Source organism: Stigmatopora argus, chromosome 1 (assembly GCF_051989625.1).
Source record: "Stigmatopora argus isolate UIUO_Sarg chromosome 1, RoL_Sarg_1.0, whole genome shotgun sequence".
Taxonomy (NCBI): Eukaryota; Metazoa; Chordata; class Actinopteri; order Syngnathiformes; family Syngnathidae; genus Stigmatopora; species Stigmatopora argus.
Genome location: NC_135387.1, coordinates 8,776,628 through 8,789,590, shown reverse-complemented (window position 1 = coordinate 8,789,590; position 12,963 = coordinate 8,776,628). Strand labels below are relative to the sequence as shown.

Here is a 12,963-nt window from a genome sequence, read left to right as displayed (position 1 = left end):
GCTGTTAGATGAACCTTTTATTTTATTACTTATTTATTATTTTATTCAAATTACTTGAAACAGTCAATTGTTTTTATTTTTCATACTTTCGCCTCAATAATTTTTCTCAAGAGGAGCGAGCACAACACTTTAAAAATGGAATGGTTAAAATTCTCCAAAGAATGTTTTTTGTGGGTCCTCATTGAATGTCAATGGGTTTTAATGGGAAGGGTTTGGTCAAAAATATTTATGTAATTGGATTGGATAACTTTATTCATCCCGTATTCTAGACTAAAATAGAATTTTTGGGGGTAGATTTCAAAAGCGAAAAGTATTATTTGATGGAAACCAATTGCTGAATTTTGATGAAAAAGTAGGCTTTAAAGTTTAAATTGCCACTCTAACTTGATGTTTACTCTCAAAGTAAGCAATAAACAAAGATAATTACATGTTGTGTTTTTGGAGCAACTCTATTTCCTCTGCTGGCTCACAATGAGTAAACACCTTTGGCAATTAGCATTCATGTGGCAGTGTTGGTCTTTAACGTATTTACTCGCTTTTAAGGTGATCGACGTCCAATCCTTTTGAACTGGTGTTTAAATTGCATGGACATCTATTACCGTCAAAGGCACTGAATAAGTTAACAAACAGCGATCTGAACAAAAGCTGTGCAACAGGTTCCACAGAGATTAACAATCCTCACAGGCATATAGTCTTTATCATCTGCAAAGAATGACAAATATCACTAATGTACTTGGAGAATGTTGGGTTGTGGTATTTTTCGCCATAAAAATGAATCAAAATATAAAAATAAAACATTGTATATAATGATATTTTTTTGTATGGCACAACACTGTATGTTTATTTTACAGTCGTACCTCTACTTACGAAATTAATTGGTTCCAGAACTTTTTTCGTAACTTGAAAATTTCATAAGTAGAGCAGTACCTTATATGTAAAATCTCTAATTCGTTCCACTGTCCTCACACAACTACCAACTAAACCCTTTAAAATTGGTTAAAGTGTCCCAATTTTGTATAAAAGATGTGATAAACACACAAAAATGAGAGAATATATATATATTTTCTACAAAGACAGAAAGTTTGTGAAAAGCATTTCTTTGGTTTTTGCTGTTGCAATACTCGCTTCTGAACTTCTCACTTATTTCCTCCTGTATTTTCGAGTGTTCCATTAACTTTAGAGAGTTTGTTTTTATGCCCCTCGACCAACTCGCCATTGTTCTCTTCGCTGACCACTACTTTTCATTCACACTGGTAATTTTCTTGGGAGGCATGATGATAAAAACAGAAGGTTTATCCACACTTGGAAAAATTCAACAAAAAAACTCCGTCAGAACTCTGTGACGATGAACAGTGGTCAAAAGTATATAAGAGAGAATCTTGAAACATGGATAGTGGTTGTTGTGAGACAGCCAATGAGCCATACAGTGTAGCGAGGTTCAATCTAAAGTGAAAATAAATGGTTCTGCAACAATTTCAAAATAAAATAACAGATAAGGAAAGGTATTTACTTTTTGGGGGATTTCGTTACTTGGATCTTATTCGTATCTCGCGGCAATCATTTGCATATGAAAAGCTTTTGTAACCTGAAAATAAAATATACTTGTAGTTGAATTGTTTTGAACATGAGGAGATTTTGGCGAGGCAGATGATTCACTCTTGCCATGTGGTTGCTTGTGCGACCAATTGGGGGCCATTTTTTTCTGAATTCCCATAAAAAACAGCAAAAAACAAAATAAATGGCAGTGGTTGATAAACTGTTTTTTTCAGATGCATACATTTTTACATTATCCTACTCGTTTTCTACCCATTAAAAGTTGCTCAAAGGGACTTTTTATTTTATTGACGTTAAATTGGACGAGCCATGTTTGGTGTAAACTGAAGTGCATTTGATATGTGGCTGCTACATTATCCATACTTTAAAATATATATTTAAATATTTACAGTATTGTTGTTGTATCATTTTTTCTTAACCATTTGATGACTGTTATTACATTAGGAATGTCTTTTTTATATAGCATGAATGGGGTGAACATTTCTTCATTTTCACCCCTCCCAGTCAACATAAATTGGACGTCTAACACCATCAGTGGCATGCAATGAGTTAAATACTATTTTTAAAAAATCAACTTCAGAGTATTACTTGGAGCTGGAACTAGTATGTATTTTTGTTTTGATTAATTTTTATTTTATTAATGGAGTTTTGATTAACATTGTTTTAATTTATATATTTCTATATCATTTATATCATACAAAATAATATGAAACACAACGATGAATGAGAAATATATCATTCATTCATTTTCTGAAACGCTTATGGGTCACGGCGGTGCTGGAGCCTATCCCAGCCAATTTTGGGACCCCCTAAACTGGTGGTAAGCTATTTGTAGGGCTCGAGGAGATGGACAATCATTCATGCTCACACTCATGGATAATTTTGAGTGTTCAATCAGCCTACCCCGCATGTCTTTGAAAAGTGGGAGAAAAGTGGAGTACCTGGAGAAAATCCACACAGGTCCAGGGAGAACATGCAACTCCACACAGGTGGACAGACCTGGATTCGAACCCAGCACCCCACATCTGTGACGCACACACGCTAACCACTCAGCTGCCGGGCCTCTCAGGAATATATAATAATTGCTAATATTAAATTTTCTTTTTAAATTACCAAAAATAGTCACCCAAAAAGAGTTTAAAGTCTAACTAACGAGCTGACTGGCGACCATTCTAGGGTGTAATCTGCCTTTCGCCTGAAGACAGTTGGGTTGGGCTCCAGCAACCCCTGCAACCATTTCGAGGATGGGCAGTATGGATGAATGAATGAATGAATGTGAAACAACCGGTAAGTAGCTTATTGTAATGTTTTAATCAAAACGTACTAAAGCAGGGGTGGGCAAACTATTCCAACCCATAAAGAGGCCACCTTTTCACCAATTTGGCGTCCTGCAAGTGCAATCAGTGTATTACAGTCAGGTGTTTCTTGTTTTCTGCAGTAATCTCATTGATTAAAGTGCCTTTGCTAGATCGGTTGCTAAAAAAACCTGCACCCACAGTGGCCCTCGAGGACCTGTTTGCCCACCCCTGTACCAAAGACTGCTTGCAATGTCTTGGGAACCGAAAAACAACAGAACATTAGCCAGCGTTGTAGCAGTTAAAAATATCCTGTTTTTAATTTATCATATAAGTTATTAGTTTGTGTGCCCAAGTGGTCAGCGCGTCAGTCTCAGAGTTCTGGTGTTGAGGGTTCGATCCCAGGTGGGTCCTTATTGTGTGGAGTTTGCATGTCCTCCCCACGCTTGCGTGGATTTTCTCCGGTTTCCCCCCACATCTAACGCAGGATAGGCTTCTAGGTGAGGTGTCAATTTAGCCCCCTCACGGTGGTGGGGTTCACTTGCCTGATTTCGGTGCAGGCTCATTTCCCGCTGGTGGCGGTATGATTGTGAGTGCGAATGGTCGTCTGTCTCTCTGTGTGCCCTACGGCTGACTGGCGACCAGTCTAGGGCAGGGGTGGCCAAGTCCGGTCCTCGAGAGCCCCTATCCAGTCTGTTTTCCATATCTCCCTCCTCTACCACACCTGAATCAAATGTTCAACTCATCAGCATGCTGTCCAGAAGCTTCATACCGATCCCGATGGTTTGATTCAGGTGTGTTGGTGGATGGAGACATGGAAAACGGACTGGATAGGGGCTCTCGAGAAGCGGACTTGGCCACCCCTGGTCTAGGGTGTAGTCTGCCTTTCGCCCAAAGTGGATCGACCTGGATTCGAACCCAGGACCCTGGAGCTGTGAGGCCGACGCACTAACCACTCGCTACCGGACCGTCTAGGGTTAAATTTTTATTTAACTTTTTCCCCCTAAAGACTCTTTGTGAAATGAGAGTAATGTCATCTTAGTCATTTGCGTTTGCATGGGGAATTTGCTCCCCCCTTCTTGTGGACTCGCCCCCTAGCCAGCAGTGCAAGGATGGGAAGTTCCACGTCGGTCAACGTCACCCACCCACAGAGTGGAGTGGAGACTGACTGACTGACTCACCTGCATGCACACTGGCAAACATATGCCCCTTGGTGGGAGGGGATGGGGTGGGGATGGTGTCGAGGGGCACCTTGTATGCGGGCGTCCTTGCACATGAAGCCACAGCGGGGACACCCTTTGACCGCCGCGCGCCTCCGTGTCTCTGTGCGAGACCACTTTGAAGGCGCCTGCCAAGACAAACTCCCCTGGCCGCCTATTTATGCCCCTGCCTCCAAGCGCCCCCGGGACACTCGATTGTCGGCAGCCGGCTGGCAGCATCCCTCTTCGCACCTGGAATGGCAACTCGGGGGCACTCGGGTGGAAGCCCCGCGCCGTCTACGCCCGAGTTCTAGTGCCCGGCGGCCCGAGCGTTTGACCTGGGGGGCGTGTGTGGCGGGACTGGAATGCCGCTCCCGTGGCTGCTATGCTTCGCCGGGTGCGCCTGGCTCCTGACGACGGGCTGCGGGTCCTGCGGGCCGGGTCGCGGTTACGGCAAGAGGCGCTCGCCGCGGAAGTTGGCACCGCTGGCTTACAAGCAGTTCAGCCCCAACGTGGCCGAGAAGACGCTGGGGGCCAGCGGGAGGTATGAAGGGAAAATAACCCGGAGCTCCGAGCGCTTCAAGGAGCTCACCCCCAACTACAACCCCGATATCATCTTCAAGGATGAGGAGAACACAGGTGCGGACCGCATGATGACCCAGGTAAGGGGGATGAGAACTTTTCCACTTTGGTCCTAAGTGAATGAAACTCGAAGCTCGATTTTTGGTGCCCTTTGAGCAGTCTTGAGACGCGTGGACGCCGTTATCTCCGCGACATTCCTTGTTGACTCAAGGCTGGAACGGGTTTTTGTTGTGTCTTGGTAATACGCGATATTCAATGCTTCATTATTCAAACTGAACGTGCTGGAGGGGGGCGAAAAGTTAAAGACAATGACTGCAATGAAAGTGACTTTTTGTTTTGACCTCACAGTCAAAATGACTGAATTGGACGCCTATTACCGTCAGTGGCGGTCTTTTTACGGCAAGTGTCTGTATTGACTCACTACTCACTACATATACTTTTATTTACTAAGTTTAACATGATCATTTTTTTTTCCATTTCATTTTCTGAACCGCTTTATCCTCATTAGGTCGCAGGGGGTGCTGGAGCCTATCCCAGCTGACTCCAGGCACAAGGAAACAAACAAACATTCACGCCCACACTCATTGCTATTTTTTGTCATTTATAAAACGTTTTGATTAACTTCATCTATTAACTCTTCTAATAAGAAGTAGTGTTTTAGTTTAATTCTTTTTATATTAGCTATTGTGATAATATAAATAAAAGTTTTTAAATTCTTAATACTTATTGTGGGCAGGCCGGTGACGCGAGTGGTTACCGCGTCAGCCTCACAGCTCTGGGGTCCTGGGTTCAATTCCAGGTCACGTCCACCTGTGTGGAGTTTGCATGTTCTCCCCAGGCCACATTCCAAAAACATGCATGGTAGGCTGATTGGACACACTAAATTGCCCATAGTTATGGGTGTGAGTGCAAATGGTTGGAACGATTCAGGGTGTCCCCCGCCTCTGGCCCGGAGTCAGCTGGGATAAGATCCAGCACCCCTCGCGACCCTAATGAGGATAAAGCGGTTCAGCAAATGAGATGAGATAATACTTATTGTATTTTTAAAATATATTTTTTCATATACATAAATACATTCGTTTCAGTCATTTTCAACACGACTATCCCAGCTGACTTCAGGCGAAAGAACCACTGCACCTCATCTCATTTTCTGAACCGCTTCATCCTCATTAGGGTCGCGGGGGTGCTGGAGCCTATCCCAGCTGACTCCGGGTCAAAGGCGGGGAACACCCTGAATCGCTGGCCAGCCGATCGCAGAACCACTGCACCATATGGTGCTAATGAATGTATAATTAATACAATGTAATGAAAACTAAATGAAATAAAAATGAATGAAAACAGGAATACACACATGGCTGACCGTGAATGCCTTTCTTTCCATTCCTGTTGATGACGCGAAACGTCCAATCCTTTTTGAGTTTTATTCGCCTCTCACAGTCAAAATGGATTTGACGTCTCGCATCATCATTGGCAACCAATAAGTTAAATGAATGGCCTTTAAGAGTAACAACAAAAAAAGTCTGAATTCGTAAAGAAAAGGGTTAAGGGGGATTAACTGACTTCTCTTGCTAACTACCACAGTACATACAATGTGCACACTTCAACTGCTATCTGAGCTGGCAGAGAACGAGTTAACTCTTGATTTGCGCATACTAAATATGTTGTCTTTCGATTTGACTCGATATATGCATTCGGTCTGTGCATTATTTTTAACGCGCCTTTGCGCAATTTACGAGCTCCTGCATTGCGTGGCACACAGTCCGACTGTTTGTCTTTAACGGTTGCGTGTTACTTTTAGGTTGTTTTCTCAGCGCGCGCAGACAGAAATAGCGAGCGCACTTTGAAGCCGTAATGAAAGTGAATTTTTCACCCCTTGCCTTTTTTTATTCGCTTTTTCCTGTCGTGCATACAGAAGTTCCTGTTCCAGAAGCCCACTTAATCACTTTGTGGCGACACAAACGTGTAACTTTACTGCGGTCAAATTCATATGATCACCGCAGAGGAGAAACTGTCAACACTTTAGACTCGGAGAGCGAACCATCGTTGACGCGTCGATCGGGAGGTGCGCAAAGGTGCCGATTGTCAGCGTGAGTGTGCAATGTTTGTGTAGCCGGCGGTTTGGTCCTCAAACCGCTGTGCGTGTGTGCTAAATGGAGCGTCTAATTTATGAAGTCTGACCACGCAGAGAAAACACCAATGTTCGAATCCACGGGAGCTGTGAAAAGGCAACTGTGGTCATCGTCGGGGGCTATTCTTATCACAGCTAACGTTTTATATTGGATTCAATCCTCGCCTTTTACCCTTCAGAGACTTGAGGGCCCACAGACCTAACCATAACCCCCTGCTCCGAAATGATCTTTGTCAACATGCAGATGGACCATATCTGTATGAAAAAAACAACACGCTAGTCTTAAATTTCTCTGTATTTTCATCTCTTTGTCAAGGGGTGTCTAAACTTTTTAGAACACTTGGGGTCAGGCCCCAAAGGTCACTCACTTGGTTCTCCTTCTGGTTGAGGACGGTAGCTAAATTTGCGACACCTTTATTGTTTGTGGACATTATCAGAATGAAATTTGGTAGGTGTATTGTAGTAGGTATTGGATGTATATAATTTTATATTTTTTTGTGTTTTTTTTGTCTGTGGGATTATTAATTGCACATGTGTAAGAAACGTTAGCTCGAATGCTTAGTTCTACCAACTGTTCCATCTAAATACTGTATACAGAAATTTGAAATATGAAGTTATTTTCTTTAAATTTAAGTAACACGATACAACTGTAGATGTTAAAGAGCGTAAGATTTGCGATTTGGCTTTCGCAAATATTCCTTTTTGGGGGCTTTTTTGTCGATATTGTTTGAATTACACAAACTCACGACGGTGTTGAAGTGAATTGATGAACTTCCTTCATTCAAAAAGAATTGTGGCACTGGTGGAAAATTACGGAAGTATATATCACGCCTTTTTGGTGTCTGTTATAATTGGACTCAAGGATATACTAGGATTTGTTTTAGAATGCCACGCTTGATTTAATAACAAAAACAACCTACCTAATATAAATGACCTTCATGTCAAAGACAATTCCTCAAAGTATTTACATATGCAAATGAGAAATTTCTTGGACCACCTATACCGACGAAAATAATGTTTAACCAAAAAATGACTGCTTGTAAGAGCAAGCATTTTGTGACATCAGTTAGACCCGTGCGCGCCCGCGCACACACACACACACACACGCACACACACACACACACACACACACACACACACACACACACACACTCACATACACTAATGGACTTGAGCACAGGGGCACGTGATAATGAGTATTAATGATGTCACGAAAAAGGATAGGCCACCTGGGATACTCTCATTTGATTGGCCAAAATAGTATAGTGATGTTGGCAATTTCAGAGCAATTTTATTTCCAAACCTCATAAAATGACATAAAAACAGGTCATGTTTCGTGAAGCAGTCGTATTCATAGAATGTGTTGTAAAACAAAAAGAAAATGTACAATAGCTTGAAAACTCTCAGTACAAATGGATTGAACGTCTATTGCCGTCAATGGCACTGAAGCATTCATAATCAGTCAATGACTGTGAATGAAAAAACCTACCGGTTGCCTAATTTTCAGCTACGACTCTCAGCCAATCGCAAGCCAGACGAAGAGTTCAGATGGCATCTTTATGAGCGGCGTTGTAAGCGGGCAAATTGGAGGGGGCTCTCAATGGGCCTTCTCACCTTGTGTTTGCTTAACCAGACAGCGGAGGTCCACACGACACCCCCGACAACGTTCGTCATAAAGCTAGCCTCGTAAATGTCACAACTTTGCGATGGGATCAAGCCCAGAACTCAACTCGCCGTCTGTCCCGCAGCGCTGCAAAGACAAGCTGAACTCTCTGGCCATCTCGGTGATGAACCTCTGGCCCGGCGTCCGGCTGCGGGTCACCGAGGGCTGGGACGAGGACGGTCACCATTCGGAGGAGTCGCTCCACTACGAGGGCCGTGCGGTGGACATCACCACCTCGGACCGGGACAGGAACAAGTATGCCATGCTGGCTCGACTGGCAGTAGAGGCGGGCTTCGACTGGGTCTACTACGAGTCCAAGGCCCACATCCACTGCAGCGTCAAGTCTGGTGAGTTAGGGCCCACATCCAGGGTGGTGAAATTGGATTTTTCTTTTCATATCATACAGTTTTTTGCTCAACTTGATATAAAGGTGCATCTCGGCCAAGTGGAGTTGTCAAGAATTGACCTCACAATTGCTCAAAAATAATATATTGATCAGACTCAAATATTTTTTTCTGCCTCAAAAACCATTGCCATGACAACCAACTGGTCCACATTCATTGGAATAAACATTTTAGAAATGTTGACATTTTTTTAATAAGTGGTTCCTACAGATGGCCTGAAATAAATCCGAAATCATCATTTGTGTGTGGCCATAATGGTGCTTGGTTATTTTGCTTGCCTCTGCAAACAGCTGCATTGTAAGTCCAGTAAAATGTATCAAATTTGAATATTCAGTTTTTATATTTAAATTCTTGGCTTGGGTGGCCAGCGGGTTAGTGGTTAGCGCGTCGGCCTCACAGTGTGGGACCTGAGTTCAAATCCAAGTCGGTCCACCTGTGTGGAGTTTTCATGTTCTCCCCGGGCCTGCGTGGTTTTTTTTCTGGGTACTCCGGTTTTCTCCCACATTCCAAAAATATGCAGGGTAGGCAAACTCTAAATTGCCCTTAGGTATGAGTGTGAGCGTGAATGGTTGTTTGTTTCCTTGTGCCCTGCTATTGGCTGGCCACCAATGAAGGTTGCAAGGAAAATCGTGAAATTGCACCAATTTCAGATCTGCTTGTTTGCAGATCTGCTGTCAAAATCCAAAAAGGGTAGGAATCAACAATTGCAAGAGAGAATAATCTGGATTGAATCGAATGGTATCGCCACATATTAAGCAATGGACACCCGTACCAGTGACACCGTCATTTAGATGCACCCCAATTTTCCAGACTAGAACCCACCTTGCAAACCGCAGTCACTCCCACTAAATCACACGCTCATTTGTCACGAATGAGTCTGTGGAATAAACAATGAGAAAAAATGGAATCCCATGCAAAGTTCAGTGCAAAAAACATGACTACTAGTAGTAGTAAACCTAAATACTACTAATGACATCCAGTTTGTTTTTTCCTCTATTCATTTCTATATACTGTAGAAAAGGTTATGTTTCAAAAGAAGTCTTCAGTGTGTCAGGCAAAATAAAAAACATAAACAAACTATAGTTCAATTTACAGTGAGTTTCATTTAAAAATGACCAAAAGAGCACTAAAAATTACCAAAAGAACAGCAGCTACGTTTGAGCTTGACTTAAACAAACCGGCTACAGTTATCAAGGTTTGTCACTAAAACGCCATGACTGTTATGTCGCTTCATGCCCGGCGACTAAAACACTCGCAGCCTTGAAAGTCTGTCGCCTGGACCTGCAGACAAGACAAAACGAGCTGCACCGTCCGTCGCTTCCTCTGTGCTGTTCTTCCTCTCTCTGCTTGACTCACTAACGTTTCCACCATGTTTCTTTTCCGTTCCCCTCCTTTATCCGCTGACTTCTTCCCGACGATGACCAGCCCGCAGCTTGGCAAAACCAATGTGTGACGCAAACGTGCACGCGAAAAGTAAAGCAGAATCACGTACGTGAACACATACTCTGAGTAGTAACTGAAGTTCTCCTTTTCTTTCCCTCTTTTCCTCCTTTTTTCTCTTTTCTCTCAGATCGGGTTGCGAGGGTGCACTCCTTGACCTGATTACAAGGGCAACCAATCAAGTTGGTATCAAATCTCCGATTTCATTTTTAAATGTTTTCAAAATATGGCAATCAATGCTTGGTTTTAATGTACATATTCTTCTGTTAATAACTACGACAACACATGCTGTATATTAGTCCAAAAATCATTTTTTGCCCTCTAAAGTGCGCTTGACTGTTCCATTAACGGTGCTAAGCGTCCAATTCATTTTGACTGGGAATTTATCAATAACACTGAACGATGAGCATTCACAACCCAATCCCCCCACCCCCTAATTTGAATTACAAAGACAATTAATGAGAAAAGAATTGGAAAAAAATGTAACTCATTCATTACCATTGACAGCGATCCAATTCATTTGCAATGGGAGGGCTGGCAGACATTGTTGCCATTTTTCCATCCACTTGTGCCTTTGCAACCATAATTCTAGCTGATTTATGCATTTTCAAAAATTATTATTATTCTTGACCCCCTCATGCCTATTGTTGCGTATTGCATTTTGATTAACCTATCATGATTCAGCATCCAAGTTCTATTATTTATTATTACTTTGACGTCAATTCTTTTTTTGTTAACTTGAAACCACTGGTGTACTAATAACAATAAAAAAATGATTATTTTTAGCGGGTCCTGTTCAGCTTTGACATTGAAATCAGTCATTTTATAAGGCTCTCATGTGGGTTAGCTTTATTCAAATTGGGGGAAAAAGACATTTGCATTTGCGCTTTTCCACTTCTTAGTAGTTCTTAATATTTTCTGCAATATCGGTCTGGAGTCTGTATTGGTAGATCCTGAAAATCAAGTGACTAGGACAAAAATATGTGATTGGGGCATCCCTAATATACAGTAACAAAATAAATGGCTGAATGTTAAGAGCAACCGTATGTATATGTATGTATATATATATATATATATATATATATATATATATATATATATATATATATATATATATATGTATATATATGTATATATTTCAGCAACACGCATATGTATTTATATATATATATATATTTATTTATTTACTTATTTCTTACTTATTTACTTATGTCTAAAATGTCTTTTCCTGTGTCTGTATTCTCACCCTCTTGCTACTGTGACAATGAAATTTCCCGAATACGGGATGAATAAAGTTATCTAATCTAATCTAATCTAATATTTAGAGTCGTAGTACATTATGAATTTGGTCCACCACTGAAATGCTGGTGGAAAATACAAACATAAATCAGACAAATAACTCTGATCCAAATGCATGATTAAAATAGTTAAAGGCGTTCATTAATATGTGAGTTGACTCCTGCTATTTATGTATTCATATGGTTTGGCCGACTTTAAGGCACTCTGTAAGAAACCCTTAACTTCACTCAAAGAAGAGTTTGACAGCCCTGAGTGAGACGCTACCTGACTTGTTATCACATTTAAACCTCTTTGTGTTTCAGACCACTCAGTGGCAGCCAAGTCTGGAGGTTGTTTCCCTGGCGACGCCTCGGTCACGATGGAAAACGGCCTCCAGAAGCACATCCGCGACCTTCACCCTGGCGAGCGAGTCCTGACCCTGTCCGCCAGCAACGACGGATTCAAACTGGTGTACGGCCGAGTCTTGACCTTTCTGGATCGCGACCCGGGCACCCGCAAGCTCTTCTACACGCTGGAGACGGAAGGCGGGACCAATCTGTCTCTCACCGCCGCCCACTTGCTGTTTTTGTCTCAGGGTAACTGTTCCGAGGGGTCGGCGCCCAGCCCCGGCTCCCTCAGGACGGCGTACGCTTGCGACGCCCGGCCCGGCCAGTGCGCGTTGGTGGCCGGCACCGGCGGACGGGGGACTTTTTCCCGCATTGTTAGGGTCACCGTGATGGAGCGGAGGGGGGCTTTCGCTCCTCTGACGCCACAGGGGACCCTAGTGGTAGATGGGATGGTGGCATCCTGTTACGCGGTGGTGGAACAGCATTCGTTGGCTCACTGGGCCTTCTCGCCTCTCAGGCTGATGCACAGCTGGACTGGCGGCAGTGGTTACCGTGGCGACGGGGTCCACTGGTACGCTGAGCTTTTACACTGGCTGGGGGGGTTGCTGCTGGACTCCAGACACCTCCATCCGATGGGCGTCACCCCCAAATGAGGAGATAAAGTGAAAAAATGAAAAGCCAATTGAGCTATTTAGATTGCTGCTAAGCATCATGGGAGTGCACAGTCACTCAAAGATGAAAAAGAACGTTGGTGTCGAACGGCGAGTTAAAAGTCGGTTAGCCCCCATTAACCCCTCAAACATGCTTTTATCTGGATTGAAGTCTACTGAAATGAAAGGTTGCACATGAAAAAGGCGATACACCTATAATTATGCAATACTGTTTTTTATTCTCATTTCTCACAAGCTCAACTGAAAGCCTATTTCTCTCCAAAATGTACTTTTTTCCACATACTGTTCCACATCTGTCAGCGAATGCTTCTTTTTGGGGGGGAATTTTTAATCGACGCAAAATGTCAAGTTCCCTCAAATATAATGATTCGCATCCATTAAAAAATATAGACATCATTTACG

General features: G+C 42.7%; 1 protein-coding gene across 1 annotated transcript; it reads left to right on the top strand.

Annotated features, from left to right (window-relative positions):
* The first annotated feature begins 4,413 nt into the window (after positions 1-4,413).
* LOC144072560 (indian hedgehog B protein-like) lies at positions 4,414-12,717 on the top strand. Its single transcript, XM_077597654.1, has 3 exons — positions 4,414-4,710; positions 8,507-8,768; positions 11,867-12,717. Exons 1-3 carry the CDS (start codon positions 4,414-4,416, stop codon positions 12,541-12,543), a joined length of 1,236 nt encoding a protein of 411 aa, XP_077453780.1. The 3' UTR covers positions 12,544-12,717.
* The last annotated feature ends 246 nt before the right edge of the window (positions 12,718-12,963 follow it).

What these genes read in the sequence shown, in the direction of transcription:
- LOC144072560 (XM_077597654.1), top strand. Translation starts at nt 4,414, where the DNA reads ATGCCGCTCCCGTGGCTGCTATGCTTCGCCGGGTGCGCCTGGCTCCTG. An exon ending in CGGACCGCATGATGACCCAG is followed by an intron (nt 4,711 to 8,506) that starts GTAAGGGGGATG and finishes TCTGTCCCGCAG; the next exon opens with CGCTGCAAAGACAAGCTGAA. An exon ending in CCACTGCAGCGTCAAGTCTG is followed by an intron (nt 8,769 to 11,866) that starts GTGAGTTAGGGC and finishes TTTGTGTTTCAG; the next exon opens with ACCACTCAGTGGCAGCCAAG.